This window comes from Schistocerca nitens, chromosome 2, assembly GCF_023898315.1.
Source record: "Schistocerca nitens isolate TAMUIC-IGC-003100 chromosome 2, iqSchNite1.1, whole genome shotgun sequence".
Classification (NCBI taxonomy): Eukaryota; Metazoa; Arthropoda; class Insecta; order Orthoptera; family Acrididae; genus Schistocerca; species Schistocerca nitens.
This window is the reverse complement of record NC_064615.1, coordinates 239,001,828-239,019,485: the sequence shown is the minus strand read 5'-3', so window position 1 is coordinate 239,019,485 and position 17,658 is coordinate 239,001,828. Positions and strand designations below refer to the sequence as shown.

At 42.7% G+C, this 17,658-nt stretch overlaps 1 protein-coding gene across 1 annotated transcript in view; it reads right to left on the bottom strand.

The window, feature by feature from the left end:
* The window catches only part of LOC126234947 (agrin-like), a 1,214,606-nt gene that overhangs the window by 98,713 nt on the left and 1,098,235 nt on the right, over positions 1-17,658 (bottom strand). The window contains exons 19-21 of the mRNA XM_049943685.1: positions 10,214-10,443; positions 3,034-3,168; positions 2,625-2,871 (exon numbers count right to left, since the gene is read on the bottom strand). Coding sequence (XP_049799642.1) covers positions 2,625-2,871; positions 3,034-3,168; positions 10,214-10,443 — 612 coding nt within the window. The remainder of the gene's footprint in view (positions 1-2,624; positions 2,872-3,033; positions 3,169-10,213; positions 10,444-17,658) is intronic.

Here is a 17,658-nt window from a genome sequence, read left to right as displayed (position 1 = left end):
GAAATACGATATACCGCCATGAGAATCATATACTAAACTAGCAGATGTATCCACTGTAGTTTCGTGACTGATGGAGCTACTTTAATTGCGCTCCCACCACGACGTGCTGCCGTTGACGTTACAATGCACCAACCACACGAATAGATAAAAGCTCTCGCTCTCTCTCGTCAATCAAGACTTTGCACGTAGTTCAACAGTTTCAGTTAAAATTTTATTTTGTTTTTTAATGAATATTTGGCTAGCATTTCTTGTTCTATAAGTAAATGTAGTTTCAGTGAAGATTGTTCGCAATTAGTGTTGACATTGTTATTGCACGTCTCTTTTTGCGTATGTCCTATCTTTCGGAATGGTATGATTTTTATTTATCAGGCGCATTTATCTGTTTTTCTGTGATATGAGGTGTACTGTGTGATCTTTGGTGTCCGCCATTAGTTTCCAAACGCCGACCAATAGCAGCAAGGCTACTCTCTCGCCACTGGTGCAAGACACGAATTCGATGGGAGCTTTAAACCAGACAACTGTCTACAGCTTCGAGGAGCATGTTTACATTCTATAGATCGTAATAGGATCGAGTCTGGGTTTATTTGCTTTCGTAGTTACAACTAAGTAACATTACAGCCCGTTCCGCTATTCTTTTACAAAGCACGACATATGCTTTCGAGTTTGCTAAGCAAAGTTCAGTTCCTTTCAGCAATTTCACTAGAGAAACTGATTCTTTTGAGTCTAAAATAATCAAAATCCACTTGTTTACGTTTTTCCACGAAAAATGTTGAGATAAATTCACCGTCAAAATTTTGCAAAATAGATCTCTTAGAACCGGTTTTTCACAACACAATCCTTCAGCTGAAGAAGATTGACTGAATGATTGGTGTGCATTTTCCTCGTGTTTCTGTTGACATCCTATGATAAACTGCTGAACAGGTGACGTTCAGGGGATGTGAGTTACCGAACAAAAAATACAAGGTTATGTTTTAAAAACACATACTGCTGTTCATGTCTTCGAAGCGAACAAAGTTACAAGAAAGGATATCATATTACTTAATGCTGCCTTGAAGCTAAACAACAATTGCTTGATACATTTTTTTATTTTGATTCTGGACAAAATGTTACTTGAGGTCGGTTTTTGGCAGAAGCTGACGACCCAATTAAATAGCAGACACTTTCCTAATATTGTGCAGAATTACATTTATTTAGTCACGAACCGGTTCGTGAGATCGCCGGACAAAATATTCGTCACGCTCTTAACAAGAGCTGTATATGCAGAAGAACTGGCACGAGGGGGTCATGTGACCCTCCATCGCTGACGTTTTGGTAGGGATGTGATGTAAATGTGCCACCGGATGCATGCAAAAATCTGTGGAGTAAGATGGGGTGACGAAGAGATGTGACGGAATGGCATCATTGGTCTATCGTCTTTGATCGCTTCCACTACCACACCGCTAATGATATAGCCATGTAAAACGGCGAAGAAACAGTGGTCGTAAAAATATCCCGATCGACAGGGATGGGAGACGAGTGTTACGCCTTGTCAATGACAATCTGTTTCGAACCCTGCAGGCATTGCCACTGTCAGTGAATATAGGTCCACATCAACCCTTCGCCAAGCAAACAGTGCGAAGGGATCTGCATGCAGTGGACATTTGGAGTAGCGTAACTCGCAAAAGCCATTGCTCACCTCGGCACGTAAATCTGCACGTTTTTAGCTTGTCAAAGAACACAACAAACGGACTATAGCTGACTCGATATGTGTAATGTGGTCCGATTAGTCGCGATTTTGCCTAATTGGAAATGAGCGTCCAATGAAATTTTTTTCCCGCAGTGTATTGAGGGTGTAGTTGAGGACAGAGATGGCTCATTTACGTTTTGCGAGTATTCCTCGTATCATGACTTGGTCCAGCTTACTCAGTTTACGGTGACCAATTGCTGCCTGCTGCCCTTTCTTCCTGCATCTTTATGATGAGTATGCTGTGGACACTCCTGTCTTCCACTGTGACGACAGCCGTGTTCACAGCACTGCAAGCATGTGTTCCTATTTTGACGAACACTTGAACACCCATTTGCGCACTGACTGTTGCTTTAAACACAGCAATTAACATATCCACAATTTGGTAGCTCTATGGGATCCAATCATCAGTGACTGGCCTCAGCCGTATATGGCATACTTGCAGAAACTTGTGGACTTTTAAGGACTTCCTGGCAGATTAAAACTGTGTGCTGGACCGAGACTCGAACTCGGTACTGGCAGAAATAAAGCTGTGAGGACGGTGCATGAGTCGTGCTTGGGTAGCTCAAGTGGTAGAGCACTTGCCCGCGAAAGGCAAAGGTCCCGAGTTCGAGTCTCTGTCCGGCACACAGTTTTAATCTGCCAGGAAGTTTCATATCAGCGCACACTCCGCTGCAGAGTGAAAATTTCATTCTTATGGACTTTTGCTTGCCAAATTGAGATCACTATCAAGTTTAGAGACAGTGTTACAGTGTACTAGCTCAAGTCTCTGGGCCGACTAACGTTTAGTCCAGTGTATATACTTTAGACAGAGGCAAAGATGTAAAGTAAGATTTATATTAGTACCATAAGCACTTTGGAACGGCTGGCAAATTATAACAGAAAATATAACAGCTCTCACGTGATGTTTGCTGGACCACTGCCCAAGTTGTAACAGAACTGCACGTGCCCGTTCACGAGGTTTAGGGAGATGTAATCCCCTTTCCCATTCGATAGCTGTCCATTGTAGAGGAGCAGGCCGTTCAACGACCGCGAAAGAAACCACAGCTCCAACGAAAACGCTCTGCCGACTCCTTCAAGACGTGGTAGTTCAATATGGGATGCTCCGTTGAATTCCGGGATAAAAATATCCTGAAGCTCCGTATCAGCTGAAATAGTAAGCGCTGAATTACTTACACGGAACCTCAAGCATAGTGTTATTGTTGAACACAAATTTTTTTATACTGTTTCATTACAAGTGAGATTGTTATCTGAAATTAATGAATAAATAAATAAATTCTGAACATTTTTGTATTGCACTCAGTACTTACAGTCTTGGCAAGAAAGCCCTTTCGTGCCAGGAGCACATTTGCACATAAAACCTCCGTGCGGCAAGACTTCACACGTTGAACCCGACACGCAGGGACTGGAACTGCATGGATTAACTCGACTTTCACAGAAAGCACCTGAATAAGAAAAAAAAGGTATACATATTTACGCCGCTTATTGTCTTCGAGTTTAATGCTAACAGTTGTGTCGTTACAAAGAGAGAAGCATTGGCAGTACGAAATTTCCATACTAAAATTTGAAATATTTCTTGAATTTCGGATTTACTTTTGTTGGTGAATTTACTGGAGATTAGAGTATTACACTGATGAATAAACAATACAAAATCATTGTTTCAGTTATTGCTCACTAATTACAAATAATTTCAGTAACATGAAAGCAATGATCGTCACAAGATGAATGAACATGCACGATAAAATATTTAAAATAAAAAAATATGGCCATCGCTAATTATCAAGAGAGTTTATTAAATATGGTTTTGTAAATTTAGTAGCATTTTATAAAAAAGGTTTACATATTTACACCGCTTATTGTCTTCGAGTTTAATGCTAACAGTTGTGTCGTTACAAAGAGAGAAGCAAAGTGTTTGGCAGTACGAAGGTAATATGTGGCACAGTGTCTTACTGAAATTTAAAATACTGCAGTCATTTATCCCAGGAGTAGTTCTCATTTATTTGAAATAAGATGACTTTTTCGAGGTTCCTTTGTTGAGAAGGATGTTTACACTTCTGTAAGATAATAATTTACAACGTATGCTACTTTCTGTTTGTGTGAATCAAAATATAATTTCAAGTAGCTGCAGTAAAACGACAAAAGCTGCAAGTGATTCAAGATTTATTTTCTAACGGGAAATAACAGCAATGCCCTATGAATTAATCTGTTAGTCTTATCTGCTTAAAATTATAGGCAACAATAAATTATTCAGCAGAATTTTATTTTGCTTGCGAAGCAAAATGTTTTCGCCCAATGTATTTAGGCATCTTCAGTGCCCGCATCTCGTGGTCGTGCGGTAGCGTTCTCGCTTCCCACGCCCGGGTTCCCGGGTTCGATTCCCGGCGGGGTCAGGGATTTTCTCTACCTCGTGATGGCTGGGTGTTGTGTGATGTCCTTAGGTTAGTTAGGTTTAAGTAGTTCTAAGTTCTAGGGGACTGATGACCATAGATGTTAAGTCCCATAGTGCTCAGAGCCATTTGAACCATCTTCAGTGACATACAACTGAAATGGATTTCATTATTTTAGCGTTACTGCAACCGTCTCGCGTTGAGTGTTTTAACTTAGAAATTTAGTGTTTTGTGTAGGATAACACCTTATTTACATAGATCAATCAGTTTTATCTTTCCTATCTGCTATATATGTCAACTGGCTGTTCTGGACTCGCCGTGGAGTTCCCTTTAAATACATTTATCCTGTACAGCACTGCATTGTCGCAAAGTATCAGATGGTTCATGGGAAGTTGCATTTGTAGCGGAGAGCAGTGGGGTGGGTATGTTGGAGTGTGGAGAAATGTGGAAAACTCCCTGTAGGCTCTGTCTGTATGCATGTGGGTGTTTATGTGTTTGAGAATAACAGTCTTTCCTGCTTGAGACCGGTGAATGTGAATGAAATAATTAGGCAGAACATATTTAACTGAGAGACAAAATAAAATGAAATTACAAAAGAAGAGCAGTAGTTGCTTGTATCTACAAGAAAGTCAGTAGTAACCTAATCACTGAGAAAAAATGTCGACAATATTGATAACATAGTAATTATTAACATCAGTAGTCAGCTGTGTGGGAAGTAATTACGAGTCATGTCCTTCAGGGTTCGATTGGGATTATGTGATCCTTTTTCTATGTGTTAACGACCTTTCATCAACAATATAACCAAAGTTTTATTTTTTTTCAAGATCTAACAAACAAGCAACAAATATTGAATCAAGTAAATTTTAGAACAGGTCATGCTCGAAAGTTTCGTGGATGTTAATCGATGGTGTTGCAAATTAACTGCTGTTAAACATTGAACGTACTCACTACAGGCAGTTCAAAAACTGTAGAAGGTTTTCATCCAGAATACGTACAAAATACGAGGCTGCACGGTTAGAGGTGTGTGACACGGTGATAGAATATTAAATTTCATATTTCAGCTTTCTGGATATTGGGGGAAATTACATTGGTTACGGTAGGAGAATTTTCGACCATGAATTTAGCATTATTTAGGGAATCCTGTGTGTGTGTGTGTGTGTGTGTGTGTGTGTGAGAGAGAGAGAGAGAGAGAGAGAGAGAGAGAGAGAGAGAGAGAGAGAGAATAGGCTACCACGCATGGTGCAGTGTAAAGAAACTTTGTGAACTGAAATGGTTCTCAATGTGTAAAATAAATTCATGACAATAATAAATGAAAAGCACCAGTTTGCTTTTGTTCTACAATATTATTTTTATTGCTAACCGGTTTTCGGCTTACAAGGCCATCTTCAGACATTTACTGAGTATTATCACCAAAGAAGTTAAATGTGGTGATAATACTCAGTAAATGTCTGAAGATGGCCTTGTAAGCCGAAAACCGGTTAGCAATAAAAATAATACTGTAGAACAAAAGCAAACTGGTGCTTTTCATTTTTTATTATAATGTTGTTCTACCAAGAACCGACGGAAGATTCTGTTAATATGAAAATTCATGACATGTAATTGTGAGAAGTACAGGGTTGAATTTTATATTTTTTATGAGTTCCGAGGACTTGAAAATAGCTTTGTTCAGCTACCATGTCGCATGGACAGAGGTAGAATCTGAATCTATTCGTTATTGATCTTTCAGTAAACGCTTGCACTTTTGTGCTTAAGTGATGTATGAGTAGGTTCCCAAATTTAAGCTGGTTATTATTCTTGTTTAAGAAGCAGGTTTTCTCTGTATGGACCACTTTTTGCGTGTCACTCAAAGTTCAACGAAACTCCGTTCTTTGCTAATTTGCGGAGCAGAGTGAATACTTATAAGGGTGAATCATTTCCCGTCAGTTTGGATACATGTAGTTTGAAGGAATTTTTGTGATTTAGGGGGTTGTGCAGATTACGTGAATGCCTTAACCATTTATTCAGTTAAGTGCCTCACCTTCAGTGCTCATATACTCGTATATGTGCAGTTTTCTAATTTTAAATTGCATTTTCTTGTGGAACAGGCGGGGTTTCTTTATATGTATAGCAATGTGTTTAACCATGTGCCACTCAGAGTAACCAACAATTCCAGTCTTTTCTAATGAGTGGTAGATCTAAATTTGCAGTATAGAATGAATGTCTGCATGTGATGATTATTTTTATTTATTTTTACATGTGGACTTTAGAACGCTTTTCGTGGTTTGGTACTCATTTAGGGTTGAGCTAAGACTTTACTGCTGAGTACGTCGTAATTTTTATAGTAGTTATCAGGAGTGGTCAGCTATTGTCATCTCAATTTCTTAATGCATGACAAACTGTGTGACTACGAGATTTCCATACTAAATCACGTATCCTCAAGTGAACATATCCCAGCTATCCTCGGTCACTACTTAATGCTAGTAAGTTGAAAAAGTTAATTTCACTTTCCTGTAAAATAGGGACCATTCTGACCCAGTATGCTGATGCTTGAGCTGTCATTGTGTATATTTGGTCGATATTCAACTTATTTGATCAATAAAATCATTCAGATAAAGTATTTAAAAAGAACTATAGTATATACGAGGGTTGGAACTTAAATAGTGGCAACTATTTATTCACAACCGATACAAATAGTTACATGTTTGCGCCCATTACTGCCCTTCAAAGTAGTCACCATCGTTGTGTAGAAGCCGTTGCCAGCGATGTGGAAGGCGTAGTATACCATTAGCAGAGCCTGTTCTGTTGATGATGCGAATGGAGCGGTCTAAAGTTATGGTGATTCTCGTGTAGGACTGTGATTGTGTCATCCCAACGCGTTACGTTCCTGCACGGCAGAGCGTCAGTGCACAGTATTACTGTTCGTTTTTGGAGCATCACCTGTGACCAGCTTTGCGAAAGAAGCGGCGACACTTTCTGCGCAACCCACCCATCATTTTGCACGACAATGCGCGGACGCATACAGCGCAAGCTGTGGCTGCTCTGTTCGGTCGATGGGACTGGGAAGTACTGTACCATCCACCATATTCCCCGGACTTAAGTCTTTGTGACTTTGGTTTGATTCCGAAGATGAAGGAACCACTTCGTGGCATCCGCTTCAGAACTGTTCCAGAGATTCGACAGGCAGTAGACCGCTCCATTCGCACCATCAACAGAACAGGCTCTGCCAACGGTGTACTACGCCTTCCACATCGCTGGCAACGGTTTCTATATAACGCTGGTGACTACTTTGAAGGACAGTAACAGGTGCAAACATGTAACTCTATTGCATCGGTTGTGAATAAATAGTTGCCACTATTTAAATTTCAGCCCTCGTAGATTACGATTTTGTCCCATTCTTAATGTATTCATGAAATAATAACATAGAATTTCTTAACAGTAAAATTAAGTGTGGTATCCTGACCCCTTATTGAATGATTTAAAAGAAGCAAATTTATATGTTGCATTTTTTAATAACTGTCATCACATTTGTATCGTTAGTGGAACAGTAAATCAATTAACAAATTAAAGAAAATTAATAAAATTAAAATAGCAACGGTTTCATAATGAGACTGAAAAACAGATGCCTTTGTACGGCGACTCTTGCCAAAATTATCAGAGAACAGTAACGTTTTACAAGCTGAGATTCCTGGATACATTAGTCAATTCATGACAGCAATCTTTTACATGCTGAACCCGTAAAGATAGTTTCTTTTCACACAGACCAGCAAAATAACAGACTACTTTTAACAGAAACAAGTTTGAATTCTTTATTATCAGTTTCAGCTGTATCAAAGACTATCAAAACATCAATATTGTCAACCTCATTAACGCCACGCATTGTCACTGGTTAGTCCTTAACGAGACTTTAGTGCTTTACATTGATACGGAGGTGATATAAGGCTGAAACCCATAACATAAAAATACAAATAGGATCTTGTCACCAATTAAAAATGGTTTTCGACAGATATGGGACATGATCTTCTCTAGATGTGTGTCCTGTCACTCGTAGCTGAAAAGGGTATCGATGATGGGTGATTACCCATCACTCGGTTCACACACTACCACCCAAACTAACGCAGAAAAAATTAGTCTGTGAAAGGATCAGACCCTCTGGAGAGGATGCTTTCGGCCACTGGGTGGCAACATGAAAGACTACGGCTACATCTACATCTACATCTGTATCTATATCTATAGTCCACAAGCCCCCTTAAGGTGTTTGGCGGAGAGTACTTTATATACCAGCGTCACTTCCCCTTTCCCTGTTCCAACTGCATATGGTTCTCGGGAAGAGTGATTGCTGGTAAGCTTTCGTGTGGACTCGAACCTTCCTAATTTTATGTTGATGGTCTTTTCGCGATATATATCTATAAGGATGCAATATACTGGTTTACGCTCTCGAAATTTTAAGAGTACACTTCATCGTGAAGCAGAACATTTCTCTTGCAGCACCTGCCATTGGGATTTGATAAGAATCTCCGTGACGCTTCCATGCTTACAAAAGGAATCTGTAACGAAACGTGCTGCTCGACTTTGAATCTTCTCTATTTCCTCTATCAGTCCTATCTGGTGTGGCTCCCATACAGGCCAGCAATATTCAAGTATTGGTCGAACGAGTTTTTGTAAGCTACTTACTTTGTTGATGGTCTACATTTCTTGAGGATTCTTTCAGTGGAACTGAGTCTGGCATCTGTCTTACAATTAATTTTATGTGGTGGTTTCATTTCAAATCGCTCCACTTGCATAGTCCTAAATATTTTATGGATGTAACTGGTTTTAGTGATTTTTCTGTAATTCTGTAATCACACAACAAAGGGTCTTTATATATATATATATATATATATATATATATATATATATATATATATATTCACTAGACGCTATACTTCATCATGCTGAGTATCAACTGCCACTCCCTGCACCAAGCATCGATCCTCTGCAGGTCTTCCCGCACTTTGTTACCATTTTTACTCGTGGCAACTTCTCTTTAAACACCAGCGTCATTTGCAAAAAGTATCTTGGGACTTCTGACGTTATCTGCTAGGTCATTTATATATAGTACGAAAAGTAACACTCCTATAACACTCCCTTAGGGCACACCCAAAGCTACTTCTGAGGACTTCTTTCCATTCAGAATGATATGCTGTGTTCTCTTTGATAGCAACTCTTCAATTCAGTCACACAGTTGGGCAGATATTCCACACATTTGTGTTTTGTTCATTACGCAGCGGTGAGGAACTGTATCAAATGCCACCTGGAAGTCAAGGAATGTGGCAACTACCTGGGCGCCTGTATCTATTGCTTTCTAGGTGCATATGCAAAGAAAGGAGTGGTCCCAATCTCAGTCCTTGTGGAACACCTGTCAGAATATATTTCAGCATGGAAAATAACATTGTTGTCACACACAAACCTCTGCACCCTGTCAGTTAAATAAGAAGTGAACTGACCTGAAAGCTAGCAAATATTCATTTGTAAAAATTGGAGTGATCTCAACAGTGAATCGAGTGGAATCCTTGTAAGAAACTGATTCAGCATAAATCCTGATAGAGATGTGAAACAACTCTATCCTTCTTGTCAGTTAAATATGACGTGAACTGTTTTGAAGGATTGTAAATAATATTGTGTGCAAGAAAAGTAGTGGTACCAACTTTGAGCCCTGTGGAGTACTTGTCAGAATATGATTCAGTACCTAATGTGAGAGAAATGCAAACATGACCCTCTGATTCCTGTGAAAAGTGAACACACTTGAGAGTCTCCAAAAACTGTAGCATGTGAAAACTAGAGGGGACCCAACATCAAACCCTGTGGAACATCTGTCACTATACGATTCAGGACCAAAACTGCCAGAAATTCAAACATGACCCTCTGATTCCCGTGAAAAGTGAACACGCTTGAGAGTCAGCAAAAATTGTAGTGCATGAAGAGTAGAGCGGACCCAACATTGGAACCTGTGGAACTCCTGTCAGACTACGATTCAGCACCACAACAGCCAGATAAGTCAAACACGACCCTCTACTACCCATCGGTTGATATGTAAAGAAGAAACGTGAAGATGTGCTCGGGCCAGGCACCAGTGTGGCCGCGTTACCTGTATACTCCGGCTGGCAGTCGCAGTGGAAGGAGACGGCGCCGGTGGGCGTGCAGGAGCCGCCGTTGAGGCAGGGCAGGCGCCCGCACGGGCTGTGGCCGCACTCGGTGACTCGGTGCGAGCGCACCACCAGCGGGTCGCCCTCGTGCAGCCGCACCGCCACCTGGCCCAGCCGCAGCAGCTGCACGCACCCCACCAGCCCCTGCTGCGCGCCCGCGTTCTCGAACACCCTGCAAACCATACTCACTGTAGCTGGAGTGCGGCAAGTTATACTGGAGAGATGAGCGTGTATACAGCGTCGGGAAAATGTTCTCCAATTGGCATAGAGGAGGCGTTCACATCAAATAAATGACTTCTTTTCAGTTTCAAAGCTAGGTATCTTCGTCTTCAGTCACCTTGACAGAACACACCAATGATTCTAAATCCACGAAATTGTGCTGACACATATGAACCCAAGAATGAGATTTTCACTCTGCAGCGGAGTGTGCGCTGATATGAAACGCCCTGGCAGATTAAAACTGTATGCCGGACCTAAACTCGAACTCGGGACCTTTGCCTTTCGCGGGCAAGTGCTCTACTACCTGAGCTGCTCAAGCACGACTCACGACCCCTCCTCACAGCTTCACTTCCGCCAGTACCTCGTCTCCTACCTTCCAAACTTCACAGAAGCTCTCGTGCGAACCTTGCAGAACTAGCACTCCTGGAAGAAAGGATATTATGGAGACATGGCTTAGCCACAGCCTGGGGGATGTTTCCAGAATGAGATTTTCACTCTGCAGCGGAGCGTGCGCTGATATGAAACTTTCTGGCAGATTAAAACTGTATGCCGGACCGAGACTCGAATTCGGGACCTTTGCCTTTCGCGGGCAAGTGCTGTACCAACTGAACTACCCAAGCACGGTAGGAGACGAGGTACTGGCGGAAGTAAAGCTGTGAGGACGGGTCGTGAGTCGTGCTTGGGCAGCTCAGGTGGTAGAGCACTTGCCTGCGAAAGGCAAAGGTCCCTAGTTCGAGTCTCGGTCCGGCACACAGTTTTAATCTGCCAGGAAGTTTCGTGAACCTAAGGTCTGCGTTACCGATCTGGATGTACCGACTTTACTTGAAACATGATATAACGACAGAACTATTGGGTAGTGCATAAGTTCGCTGTGTTTTTGGTTTGCATGTTGGTATTCCGGTTGCTATGGCTTTATTTATCGATTGTCATTTCTTATTTGTAGTTCACTGTTGCTATTTGAGTTTACGTGTTGTCACTTGGGGATAGAGAGTGAAGCTCTAGACGCTAGAAAATTGTGCGCCAAGTGGATAAAATCGGAACATATCCGACATATTCTTCTGTTTGGGTCACTTACAGGGGCGACAGCCAGAAACATTTGCGTCGTGTATGAGGATAACGAAGTTCGACAGAGGACGGCGAGAAAATGGTTTTCTCGTTTAAAGGAGGATCGTTTTGACGTTAATGACTGTCTCCGTTCAGGAAGACCATCGGGTTTTTATGAAGATGGTTTAAACGCATAAGTCCACAATGATACACGTCAATGTACTCGAGAGCTGGCAAACCTCATTAACTACACTCCTGGAAATGGAAAAAAGAACACATTGACACCGGTGTGTCAGACCCACCATACTTGCTCCGGACACTGCGAGAGGGCTGTACAAGCAATGATCACACGCACGGCACAGCGGACACACCAGGAACCGCGGTGTTGGCCGTCGAATGGCGCTAGCTGCGCAGCATTTGTGCACCGCCGCCGTCAGTGTCAGCCAGTTTGCCGTGGCATACGGAGCTCCATCGCAGTCTTTAACACTGGTAGCATACCGCGACAGCGTGGACGTGAACCGTATGTGCAGTTGACGGACTTTGAGCGAGGGCGTATAGAGGGCTTGCGGGAGGCCGGGTGGACGTACCGCCGAATTGCTCAACACGTGGGGCGTGAGGTCTCCACAGTACATCGATGTTGTCGCCAGTGGTCGGCGGAAGGTGCACGTGCCCGTCGACCTGGGACCGGACCGCAGCGACGCACGGATGCACGCCAAGACCGTAGGATCCTACGCAGTGCCGTAGGGGACCGCACCGCCACTTCCCAGCAAATTAGGGACACTGTTGCTCCTGGGGTATCGGCGAGGACCATTCGCAACCGTCTCCATGAAGCTGGGCTACGGTCCCGCACACCGTTAGGCCGTCTTCCGCTCACGCCCCAACATCGTGCAGCCCGCCTCCAGTGGTGTCGCGACAGGCGTGAATGGAGGGACGAATGGAGACGTGTCGTCTTCAGCGATGAGAGTCGCTTCTGCCTTGGTGCCAATGATGGTCGTATGCGTGTTTGGCGCCGTGCAGGTGAGCGCCACAATCAGGACTGCATACGACCGAGGCACACAGGGCCAACACCTGGCATCATGGTGTGGGGAGCGATCTCCTACACTGGCCGTACACCACTGGTGATCGTCGAGGGGACACTGAATAGTGCACGGTACATCCAAACCGTCATTGAACCCATCGTTCTACCATTCCTAGACCGGCAAGGACAATGCACGTCCAACAGGACAATGCACGTCCGCATGTATCCCGTGCCACCCAACGTGCTCTAGAAGGTGTAAGTCAACTACCCTGGCCAGCAAGATCTCCGGATCTGTCCCCCATTGAGCATGTTTGGGACTGGATGAAGCGTCGTCTCACGCGGTCTGCACGTCCAGCGCTAACGCTGGTCCAACTGAGGCGCCAGGTGGAAATGGCGTGGCAAGCCGTTCCACAGGACTACATCCAGCATCTCTACGATCGTCTCCATGGGAGAATAGCAGCCTGCATTGCTGCGAAAGGTGGATATACACTGTACTAGTGCCGACATTGTGCATGCTCTGTTGCCTGTGTCTATGTGCCTGTGGTTGTGTCAGTGTGATCATGTGATGTATCTGACCCCAGGAATGTGTCAATAAAGTTTCCCCTTCCTGGGACAATGAATTCACGGTGTTCTTATTTCAATTTCCAGGAGTGTATGATCATTCCACCACTGTTCGACGTTTGCACGCAATGGGGAAGCTTAAAAAGTCGGGTGTATGGGTACCATATGCTCTGGGCCTAAATTATAAAAAACAGCGAGTGGCCATATGCGGATATCTGCTTGTTCGTCATCAACTGGCACGTCAACAGCACCGATTATTCCTATCCTGTATCGTTGCTGGTGGCGAGAAGTGGTGTCTTTATGGTAACATAAGGGAAAAAAGGAACAAATAAATTTCTTTATTTCCGTCTATGATCACATACTCGTTAGGTTCTGACTATTGGTTTTGGTCAGCAATGATCATCTTCAGATCTGCAGCAAAACGTGGGAGAAACACAGATACAACTAATGGATTGTCTAAAGTTTAAAACAATAAAATATGCTAAAATGAAAAGTGTTACTGAGATACACGTGAAAATTATGAACTTTAAATACTACAAGGCATACCTGTTTTAAAAATATGTCATAATATAATACCTCGTCATATTTAAAACGCATGATTTTCACATGTATATCAGTTATACTTTTAATTATGGCCTATTTTATTGTATTCGTGTTTCTCCCTTGTTTTGCTACATGTATAAAGATGGTCATTGGTGACTGAAACCGGTAGTCTGATGAAATAACGTGTTTGTGATCGTAGATGGAAATAAAGAAATTTATTCTACACTTTTTGGATCACTGTACGATTCTCGACCATATCGCAACTTGTAAAGAAAGGAACGTTTGAGTTCAAACAAAGCAACAACTCCACTTACAACGACCTGCGCGCATCCACAAAAGATAGCGTTATGCAGCTGGTGGAACAGCTTACATGAGGTGTTGCATCGCCGCTGACATTTATTGTTATCTTGTTATCAACTGAGACGTCTTGCAGATACAGTCAAGGAACCACGAAAGGAAGACTGCGTGAAGTGATGCTACTCCGCATTCTGCTAGGCTGACAAAAACACTGTACAGGAGTTGGGTTGGGAAGTCATTCCGCATCCATCTCATTCATGTGATCTTATGCCCTTAGATTTTCATCTTTTCCGCTCTCTATCGAACAACCTTCAAGGAACTCCTTTTCCGAATGAAAATGCGCTCCGAATAGGGCTCGACAAGTTCTTTGCCTCAAAACGAAGTGATCTCTACAGTCGCGGAATTGAAAACTTATCCCAGTGTTGGCAGACTGTTGTAAATAGTAAGGAGAATATATTAATTGATGACGGAAGTCTCTGGTATGCTGTGTTACGTGTCTGTTGTGTTTATTAAACTAATGGAAAAACTCCACAAACTTATGCATCAACCCGGTATTAGGCATCCCCCAGGCAAGTGTTGAAACCGGGGTTTTAGCAACGAAGGTTCAGCGGAAGAGATTAGTGATGACCTTCAAGACGCTACATGCATTCAAAGAGACTGAGTACAGAGAGTCGGTGGAAGAGGGGTTAACAAACCAAAAAAATTTTTTCCCATAGTTCTAGGCTGATGCTACAGGTTGCAGCTGAAGTGCGACAAAAACGCTATAAAAAACTATGTATCCAAATTCTTAGAGTCTTTAGAGGAGATAAAAAGAAACACTTTTGCTATGTGGCACAAATGTCACAGGTGCACCGTTTCCCCACTAGCGGTCCTTGAAGGGTTGGACGCTGAAGTTCCCTTAGACCTACGTCCATAGCTGTTTAGACTCTTTCACATGCAACACGTTGATATCGGAATCTGATTTGCAATGCAGTTACATTTTAATGCTAGAAAGCGTCCTGAACACACAGGGCAACATTTATTTCTGACTATGACGACATACAGTATGATTTTCAGCATTCTAGACTCGTGTTCAGGAAAACTGGTCACAGCAAGGGAGTCACTGCAAAAGCTTTCAGGCGCCGTCGACAAAAGACATCTCGTGAATCAGCGGAAGAAGCCTAGCTCCACTACACTCCTTCCATGCTGTGGGGCAACGACCAGCAAGATAAGACGCGTCCTTGAAACACGTTAACTGTACCTAGTGTTCCGGTCGATTTCCAAGATACGAGATGTGTTACACCCCGTTAACGACAACGTAGGTCTCTGAGTGCCTAGTGTGGATGAACATGCCTCAAAAGCGGACAAAGAATTCAATCTGAAAATATGGGAGTCCTGACTCATGCATCATCGTAATGTGATTCCATTATACAGGTGACGGCCAAGATTACAATAAATCACTACGATTTTAACAGAGACTAGAGGTACACACTTCGCAGAGCATGGGGTTCGGGCTTTGGATAACCACCGAAAGCAAAGACGGGTGCTTGACGCTTGTAGAGAGCAGGAACCCATGCGCCACATGCCGTCATTCTGCCCCGTGGTGGGCCAAAGCTGCTATGAGCTGCCCAACTGGCCGGCCGCGGTGGTCTAGCGGTTCTAGGCGCTCAGTCCGGAACCGCGCGACTGCTACGGTCGCAGGTTCGAATCCTGCCTCGGGCATGGATGTGTGTGATGTCCTTAGGCTAGTTAGGTTTAAGTAGTTCTAAGTTCTAGGGGACTCATGACCACAGATGTTAAGTCCCATAGTGCTCAGAGCCATTTGAACTATGAGCTGCCCAACTCGCCTTCCTATGCGTACCTCACTTCGGTCCTAACTGGAAGTTTCCGGGCACTGCTATTGCATCTATATAAGCGGAACACCGAGCCAGTCCCGGCAGTCAATGGCTTTTTACTCCTGATGACTACGACGATGAAAGCTATTGAAAGCTCAATGTTTTATTCGAAGTGACGAGGCTTGTAAATCAGGAAAACATTATTCTGAGAGTTTGTTTAATACACAGTTAGACTTCAAGCATAATACCTGATTGTCACATAATAGTTATTCAAAATAACTCTCATTATACTTTGATATTATGCAACTAACTGTATAAATTGAATGATGTGTTGCAGCTGTTCTCCACTGCCGTACGATTGTACATAGAGTAATAGACAGTCAGGCCAAATACCTACGAAAATCGAACGTGCATTCAGCTCTACACCGTCAAGCTCGCAATCAAAGCAACAGATTACTTTAAAAAGGTTGTCAGGTCGCATGGTCATTACCAGGAGTTATGAGTAAAAGACGTGTGCAGCTCAAGAGATATCTCAGAGGGAATGCATTTGAATCTAAATATGAGGTTACTTCTGTTGTAAATATCGTACAGAGTTTGAAACAAACTTCTTAATCGGATGGTAATGAAAAAAGGTATCTCATTCGACCAAATACATTAATCACACTATAGATTATATAGAGACGTAACAGCTTCTTTCTTCGGGTATTAATCCACCCTCATACACAATCAGTACCTTCTTATGCTGTCATTGTTGGAAATAAAATTCTTAGTTTATGAACACAACTTACAAAAGCACACTAAAGAATAATAGCTGAAACATTGATTGTGTTCACTGTAATTGTCTATTTGAAAGCTTAGGTGTTGTCGTTCTATGTATACTGAAAGATTTGTAACCTGTTGTAAGAAGAGCGTTAATAATCATTACAAAATATATATCGAACATATATCAACAAAATAAATAAATAGGCAGGTAACTCAGTGTATGTGTGAGTGTAGAGGATACAAACTGTAGGCCTGGATTGGAATACATCCAGCAAATAAATGAGAACGTAGGATGTAAGTTTCCCTCTGAAATGAAGAAGTTGGCGCTGAAGAGGAATTCGTTGCTGGACAGTGCTGTAAGAGCTCTCGTCATACAGGCGTTAACTTGGCCTTCTAAGCCGAACTTAACTGAGAACTTTAGTTGGTATTGACGATATTCTTTTGGATCCGTTTTTCTAGGGATACCTTTATAAAACTGTGCCGATAGCCGTTTGCTCGGCATAGTAACTTGGTGTTCTCGACGTATATCCGTTTATGCTGTGCTTTTCCACTGCTGATCTCTCAAAGTGTTCCTCGCATCGTTTTGAGATATAGCGTTGCGTTTGCCTTATGTACTGGCGGTCACATCCACAAGGGATGCAGTATATCCCTGGTACGTTACATTGTGGTGGGTGTTTCGCAGACAGTTTTGACGTTACATTTACCGAGCAGCCTCGAGATTTTGGCTGAGAGCGGTCCCAAGTAAGGAAGGAAAACGAAACTCTTGCCTCCTTCCTCCGCTTCCTGGCTTGCTGCATAAAGATGAATGATCCAATTTGTGCTTTACTGTACCCATTTTTGTGGAATAGTTTTTTTGGGCTGTTGTAGCTTGGCTTGAAGGCTTTCTTTATTGCAGATGACGCGCGCCCTATGTACCACGGTCGTCAGCACTGTTTGTCTCTGCTCTGGATGGTGGCAGCTCGTTGCATGCAGGTACAGGTCAGTGTGAGTCTTCTTCTTATATACTGTATGCTTTTCTTCATTAGCACATACAGAAAGGCGGATATACATTTTCCTCTACTTTCATAGCGAATACGATATTTTGATGGACGCTGTTAGTGTGGCCCAGGAACTCATTTGAGGAAAAATT